At 49.7% G+C, this 8384-nt stretch overlaps 1 protein-coding gene across 1 annotated transcript; it reads left to right on the forward strand.

Moving 5' to 3' along the window:
* Nucleotides 1-2918: 2918 nt before the first annotated feature.
* actc1a (actin alpha cardiac muscle 1a) lies at nucleotides 2919-7945 on the forward strand. The gene is made up of 8 exons (XM_056294342.1): nucleotides 2919-3029; nucleotides 4710-4863; nucleotides 4965-5093; nucleotides 5300-5495; nucleotides 5704-5865; nucleotides 6761-6952; nucleotides 7239-7420; nucleotides 7684-7945. The coding sequence occupies exons 2-8, from the start codon at nucleotides 4735-4737 to the stop codon at nucleotides 7825-7827; spliced, it is 1134 nt and encodes a 377-aa protein (XP_056150317.1). The 5' UTR covers nucleotides 2919-3029; nucleotides 4710-4734; the 3' UTR covers nucleotides 7828-7945.
* The last annotated feature ends 439 nt before the right edge of the window (nucleotides 7946-8384 follow it).

Here is an 8384-nt window from a genome sequence, read left to right on the forward strand (position 1 = left end):
CTGAAGTGTTTTGATGAAACACGGCACCTTCTATTCCCCCCCCCCTCTAACTAACTTGTGACGGGTTTTGGCCCACAGCGAAACGTTTCCTTCGGTAGCTCGCAGTGAGGTCCCTTCTTCACGCCACCTCCTTATAGAGAGAAGGGGGAGGGGGGGTCCGATGTCTCGGATCTCGTTCGCGCGGCCGTTGGGGCCATCGGTTCCGCGCTGTATTCGGTGATGCGGATAAACTTGGGATGTGAAAAATGCCAAGGAGCTCGGGAAATCCCGTATCGAGACGCCGACCGAGGCGTCGGTTCGTCACGGCGACAGGCCACAAAGCGGGGCCTCTCACGTTTGGAAGTCTTTTGTCGGCTTCATCCTCGTTTTGTGTCGTCCACGCGTTCTGCACACTGCCCTGGTCTTGAGGGTCGTGACCCGCCTTCGTTCAGCCTCTAAATCCGGCGTGTCAAACTCCGGGCCTCGAGGGCCGCAGCGCCTGCGGGTGCTCGCTGCAACCGTGCACTGCACCGCCTGATTAAACTAGTTCCTACACCTCCTTGATCCAGGAGGTGAGCTAATTAGTTAAACCGGGCGGTGTAGTGCAGACGCTGCGGCCCTCGAGGCCCGGAGTTTGACACGCCTGCTCTAAATTAAAGCAACTTGGTTTAATTTCAAGCCCCAAATCTATTTCGCACCAGGAAACAACCTGTGCTTCACCACAAACCGTGTGGCTATCTGGGGTTTCCCTCTTCACAGTGCAGAGGGACTGCGTTCGATCAGTGGACACCACTGGTTTATATAGGGTCAAACGTGACCCTAAGACAGACTTTCACTTTTTTTCTATCTAATGTTGGGGTCACTGTAGGAAAAGTCATCAAATGTCAGGGTGAAAAAAAAAATCATTTAGAGTCTTTTCTCTGCTGTTAAACACTTGTCGTGGGTCATTTTGAGCCGTGAGACAGCCCCTCTGTTGTCGTCTTCACCGTGAGCGCCGCAACGTTTCGTTTTCAAGAGGACGTTTGCGCGCTCGCCGCTTTTGCGATTGGTCAGAAATGCGGGATCCCCTATAAACCGCAGGCTGTAACGCCGGCCGCCTTGCACACTCCATCCCGGCAGTGCTACGTGCAACGAGTGTTGCCATCACAAAGCAGAGGAATCCTTAAGGATCGTCCACCTCTCCTGCTGCTGTAAAAACTATGTCTATATATAGAGGCTTTACAGCAGCCAGTAGGATGACACTGGCTTCAGATATGACCACACATAATCCGAGTGTGGTTCACTCAGATGGAACCCAGGATCATCACATGCCTGTAATGTCACTTAGCATGGAGTCACCATCCTAAACGGGACTTCGCCACATAGTTTGTAGCTTTCGCCGAAATGACCGGCGGGTCCGTTTGGGTTGACTCGCCTTACAAAGCGTCCCCCAGACTGGGGAGTCCAGTACCGAGCCGCAGGGAAACGGAAGAAACTGGCGTGTAGGTCGTGATTCACAGAGATAGTCATCGAAAGTTGCATGTTGTAACCTACACAAGCCAAGGTGCATGCGAGACCCCAGAGAACCCAGGCCCGTCAGTCACACTCTTACGTAAAGCCAGGGGTGGAAATAGACAAGTGGGTCACTGGCATTTCTCTCTGAGGTAGACTACAGCACATGGCTGCAAATGGAATGTTTTAAACTGCTGGTGGGGGGTCCTTACAAGCTCTTCAGACCCGCTGGCTTAAACTCCAGTTTGAAGAAAAAAAATAGACGAGAGACTCCCATAGCATGATAGGGCCACAGCACAGAGGTGGAGATACTGGGGGACAGTGGGCGGGGACGAGTAAAGAGCCTGGGCTACAGATTCTACACCCGCAGGCTGCAGCAACGTGTAGCCACTGGCACCTGTCACACACCATGTCCTTAAAAGGAGAGACTGCAGCCAATCGGATCTTAGCGCCGCCGCTGCCGCTGCCAGCAGTGGCCGTACCGGGGATCTGTCGAGTGGCACTGAGTCTGGACGTCGACTCCCGGCTATAGCTCCCACCCCTTCCCCGATCCCATTCCCCGCTTCCGTGCCCCACACAGCCCCACTGTATCCTCCAGCCTCTCAGCTGTTTGGCATGTTTGTGGCCCACCTCCCTCCCCTCTCCTCTCACACGTCGAGCCACGTTGCTGGCAAACTGACACTGGCACTAGGCTACAGACTACACCGAGAGCCCCTTAGACGGTTTCTTGGCCACGCCGCTCAAACAAGGTCTAGGATTACCATCACCCCTCCCCAGACCATCCCCTGTATCCCCTTTAAGCTTAGTCATATTAGCATGGCTTTCAGGGACATAGAGGGCAGCTCTGCAGAATATGAATGAAATAGAGATGCTACCAAGGAGAACTTCGGATAGAACCATACACCTTGTTGATGAGATCGCAACGGGAGGGATTTCTAGGACTTCCAGAATCCTCCATGGCTGTTCATTCTAGGCACATTGTTGAGACATCAGCCAGACTTACATTGTAACATTCCAAATCCAGTCTATGGGGAACCAAAAAATACAGCAATTTAATGACCGCACAGTTTCTCAGCATTTGCTTTAAAACGTGATGACCCATACATTAGTTTGTGGAGAGTTGGTTTTACGGCGCTCCTTTAGCCGTGGAAATAATTTTAAGAGGGTGGAATATGTTTTGCTAGCCACGAAATAGCTCCACTATCGCAACACCCCTCCCCCCTCCCCTTTGTATCACACCCACTCTCTCCTGAATGTATCAACATCCATCATGGCGATGGTCTTGAAAATGGTCCCTTCTTGCTACTCCTCAATCTTTATTTCTGTCCCATGTCATCCGTCTCCCTAGTAACATCAAGCCAGTTTAGTGGCTTCCCTGCGAACCCGACACAGGATCCACTTTGCTCAGTCATTTTACAAAGCAGCTCTTATTTGGGCTTGTGTGAACCCCTGAGCCCGCCCACCAGCCCTCAGCTTCGGGACAGTGCAGCATATTTAAGGACCACTTCTCACCCTCGCACTTCGTCCCAGTGGAAATTCCAGTCTTGCAGTACAACTTGGTGAGTCTCTTTGCAAACCTCATTGCATGTTTAGCAGTTGCTGCTGTAAAAGTGCATCCCCATGTTTTTGGACTGTACCTAATAGGGGGGAACAGAAAGGATGACAAGACATGTTGACTATATGGTCAATACACCATGGGTTCATGGCTACGTAATGACCTCTGTGTTGTCTCTGTACAATGTAGGTTAGACACAAGAAGGCCAGGCCGGAATTGCATGTTTTGTTTGGGGCGGTTGGGTTTTGCCACAAGCATATCACCAGAGAGATATATGCTCAGAGAGAACTGCTATGAATGTGAAAACGCTGGAGGACCTTAGATTCAAAAAGTAGAAATGAGAGGAGAAAATTAAAGGCGAGAGGGCTACTGGATTAGTGTAGAAAACTGCGGAGGTGGTTGGGAGTCAGTGACCGCTCCGAGGGGGGAATACGCTGTAGATTAGGATGTACGTTGAGAAGGAGCATGTTGTAAAGGGATGAGATGCTTGCTGTGACGCAAAAGGCTCGGAGTCCTGACTCGACCCGGCTCCAACATGTCTCTAAATTACATTCTGATTTCTCGTAGAATTCTCCCACATAAGCCTTAAAGACTGCTGCCTGTGCTAAATGATTTGGTCATGGAAATGCTCAGTATAGTGCTGCCTTTGTCATAGTGCTATGGTATATTGGTGTTCCCAGTTTCATGCACTATACCAATGCTTATCTCGGCTAACACAGCACAAGAGACTCGGGAGCCATTTTATTTTTACCATAAGACCACTTAGTATTATTATTATTATTATTATATTTTATTTTTTATTATTATATATTATCATAATGTATTATAATATTCTAATGCACTATTATATATTATTATTATCATTATCATAATAATTACGATAGTTATTATTATTATCAACAGACCAATCACCATAAGACCACTGAGGCAAGCTGAGTCGATCTGGCCAGCCTTTTCTCTTCCATTCCAGTTTTACAGAGGGGGATGCTGGGGCAATTAGGGATGCAGACAGGGGCTAGAGACACCGCAGGGATGGCAGCATGTTGTCGAGCACTGAACACAGGAGATCACTGTGTGGCGACAGCTGAGGAGAGGCTCCACGACTCACCGCCACTTGTCAACAGACGTGTGGCCTCAGCTGTTAACCGGCTCTGGCTTACCAGTGAAATACAAGGGGGGGGGGGTAAGCCAGGGGGGTAGGAAGGAGAGGGTTGTTTTGGAATGACAAGGGTCCAAGGCTTAAAATAGAACCGTAAGTGTGCAGGGGGGCCTCTTCCATGTCCGTTTTTGGCTTTACAAGGACCCCCAGAGATTACGGGGAAAAAAGATTGGCGCCATCACAGCTTCCATCACGGAGAACGTTCGCGCTATCGTATTGTTTCCTCAAACTGTGTTGCTTTTAGCTTGCGTATACTTGGCCCTGAGGACCTAAACAGGGCCAGTGGGACCGTGGTACTCTGTTAAACAGCAAATATTTTTTGACCATCTATCGGTTTCACGACGCACGAGATGACTACTTGGGGAAAAAAGAAGTTTATGCGAATAGCCCACTGCAAATAAATAAGGCCGTCAAACTGGGCCTACCAGTCTAGATGCAACGAACCACCCTACGAGCTTTACAGCAGCACTGAGATACGTTAACTAAGATTTTTCACCCGTGTTTTCCATCCACCGCTCTGTGCAGAAGGCCAACACAGACAAGACCAAACATGTGCGACGACGACGAGACCACCGCCCTGGTGTGCGACAATGGCTCGGGCCTGGTCAAGGCTGGGTTTGCTGGTGATGACGCTCCCCGCGCCGTCTTCCCCTCCATCGTTGGACGTCCCCGCCATCAGGTGAGCCACCTAACCGGAGAAAGGCTTAACATTGTGTGTGTGCGTGTGTGTTTTCTGTGTCAAGTTACACATTCTGACCGCTATTTGCTTTGTTCGCATAGGGTGTGATGGTGGGTATGGGTCAGAAGGACAGCTATGTGGGAGACGAGGCCCAGAGCAAGAGAGGTATCCTCACCCTGAAGTACCCCATCGAGCACGGCATCATCACCAACTGGGACGATATGGAGAAGGTGAGAATCAGGCACATCAACGTACATCGGAGCACTTAAAAGGCATATCTCAGTGGAGGTTTTCCGTGTCAAGACTCTGAGATGTGTAAATATAAAGGAGTTATGTTTATCATTAGACTATGAGATATGAATACAGCCTAGCACAGAGCGGCTGTATGCCTGCTCGGTAACCGACAGCCCTCTAACTTGTTCTCGTTGTTCTTCAGATCTGGCACCACACCTTCTACAATGAGCTGCGTGTGGCACCTGAGGAGCACCCCACCCTGCTGACGGAGGCCCCCCTCAACCCCAAGGCCAACAGGGAGAAGATGACCCAGATCATGTTTGAGACCTTCAACGTCCCCGCCATGTACGTGGCCATCCAGGCCGTGCTGTCCCTGTACGCCTCGGGTCGTACCACTGGTGAGTTTCTGCTCATTTAAAACCTAAGCTTCTTGATCTTCTGCCATGGTGAACCCGTGACAGCAGCAGCTTGACTTGTTCTGTTACAGCGCAACATGTTGGGGATCTGAGTATAAGCTTCTTCTTTTCGTAAAAAAGATCAAATAAAATGATTGCGTTGCGTATCTGTGAACCCGCTCACCCTTGTCGAACCATTTTTACCTGTCAGGTATTGTGCTGGATTCTGGTGATGGTGTGACCCACAATGTGCCCATCTATGAGGGTTATGCCCTGCCCCACGCAATCATGCGTCTGGATCTGGCCGGTCGCGACCTGACTGACTACTTGATGAAGATCCTGACCGAGCGTGGCTACTCATTCGTCACCACTGGTAATGTAGCCTTAACAAGTCTTTACAGTTGACTGAGGGGAATCGGAAAACAAACGACTGTGACTAAAGGGCACATGCAAACGTACCGAGAATATCCACCTCTTTCTCTTGGAGCCTGTCTGTTAGATGAAAACAGCTTCCTTCTTGCACTGGCAGCCTGACTGACAGGCATAAAGAAAACTGAATTATCTGCACAAACAGGCGGCACGGTGGCGCAGTGGTTAGCGCGGTCGCCTCACAGCAAGACGGTCCTGGGTTCGAGCCCCGGGGTAGTACAACCTTGGGGGTCGTCCCGGGTCATCCTCTGTGTGGAGTTTGCATGTTCTCCCCGTGTCTTTGTGGGTTTCCTCCGGGGGCTCCGGTTTCCTCCCACAGTCCAAAGACCTGTAGGTCAGGTGAATCGGCCATACTAAGTTGTCCCTAGGTGTGTGTGTGTGTCTCGGCCCTGTGATGGCCTGGCGGCCTGTCCAGGGTGTCTCCCCGCCTGCTGCCCAATGACTGCTGGGATAGGCTCCAGCATCCCGCGACCCTGAGTAGGCTAAGCAGCTTGGATGATGGATATATGATAGAACAACCCCAGAGAGGTATTAGCCTCTAGGTTAAACTCATTTCTATGCATAATTTACTATGAAGGATGGCGGTCACAAAACATTCAAGCTATGTTATTGTCAGTGATGTTGCATGTTTGTTTCTTTTTTTTTATTGCTTAGATTGAAAGAAGTGAAGCTGTTTGTATGTATTAGCTTGGAGCTTTGCGTACTATTGTGTCTTCAGGTGCTAAATTCCTTGCTCGGGAGATGTATGCAGGGAGGGTGTCCTTGTGTGTTTGAGGGTCCGAGACCTGTGATGGCATGTGAGAGCTGTGAACTCATTCGGTGAACCTGTCTCCCCTCAGCTGAGCGTGAGATCGTGCGTGACATCAAGGAGAAACTGTGCTACGTGGCCCTGGACTTCGAGAACGAGATGGCCACCGCCGCCTCCTCCTCCTCCCTGGAGAAGAGCTACGAGCTGCCCGACGGCCAGGTCATCACCATCGGCAACGAGCGTTTCCGCTGCCCCGAGACCCTGTTCCAGCCCTCCTTCATCGGTGGGTTTAACCCTGCAGGGGTTTTCTGTTAGGGGGATACTCACGTTGAACAACTGGAAGAGTATTGAAGATTCGTGGGCAAGAGAGTGAAGGAATTTAGAGGATAATAAGTATCTTTTGTAAAGATGGTAAAATTTGAACTATACAGACCTGTATATGTGCGTGTTATACTTCAGAGCATTCGGCACATTTACATTCCTGTGATGGCCCACGGCCCCATCAGACAAACGTGCTAATGGTGGGTAGTCTTGGAGCTCAACTGACGGCACTCATCTCGCCTACACAGGTATGGAGTCCGCTGGCATCCATGAGACTGCATACAACAGCATCATGAAGTGCGACATCGACATCCGTAAGGACCTGTACGCCAACAACGTGCTGTCTGGTGGCACCACCATGTACCCTGGTATCGCTGACCGCATGCAGAAGGAGATCACCGCCCTGGCCCCCAGCACCATGAAGATCAAGGTGAGCCTCCCTAACAGCATAGCACAGCAGTAGAGATTATCTCAAGGCAACGTGTTTAAGAAGGTATTTGTTAAAATATACCAGGTGCATTTCTGTCTCTTGGAGTACACTCGAAATATGATCAACCATCAAACTTGCTCATTGACATATGGAAGATTAAGGGCAGATAACACCGCTTTATAAAAAACAACAACAACAAAACGTATTTGGTTCTCTAACTGACCTATACTTATGCTTCTCTTCTCTCCCTTTCTCCTCTCTAGATCATTGCTCCCCCTGAGAGGAAATACTCAGTCTGGATCGGTGGTTCCATCCTGGCTTCTCTGTCCACCTTCCAGCAGATGTGGATCAGCAAGCAGGAGTACGACGAGGCCGGTCCCTCCATTGTCCACAGAAAGTGCTTCTAAGTCTGCCACCCAAACTCCACTTCAACTGCACCAACTTTGCTTCCATCCACATTTGTACTGTGCCTTTTCCTGTATATACATGTACTGTTGTAATAAAAATAGTTGCTTGTAACAGTAAGGAACGAGTGTTATCGCCATTGTTGAATGCTCTCTCTCGTGCACAAGGAAGGAAATTCAAACCCTGGACCATCCGAGGTATCCACAAGGTATCTGTAGGTCTTTTTAAAGGAAGACTGCACTCAAAAACAGCACTAGGCTCAGTAGCTAGAGCACAACACAATCCCAGAGACGATGGGATTTGCTTGATCAAATTGACTCCACGTACATGGACTAAATCGTTCTCTGTTAGCACCGCTTGAGGATAAGGCGTCATATGACCTGGGAAGTAAAAATCCAAGAGACTACAGCGGAGAGAGTGTGTGCAGGTGGATTAGAGGCGCTGCAGCTGGAGCGGCGGGTCAACATACTTGCATCCTTGTGCAACGCTTGCTGGTACAGTAACTGTACAAATAGTAACTGGTACAAGTAGTAACTGGTATCAGAATACTTTATTCATC

The sequence above is a fragment of the Lampris incognitus genome, chromosome 15 (assembly GCF_029633865.1).
Source record: "Lampris incognitus isolate fLamInc1 chromosome 15, fLamInc1.hap2, whole genome shotgun sequence".
Lineage (NCBI taxonomy): Eukaryota > Metazoa > Chordata > Actinopteri > Lampriformes > Lampridae > Lampris > Lampris incognitus.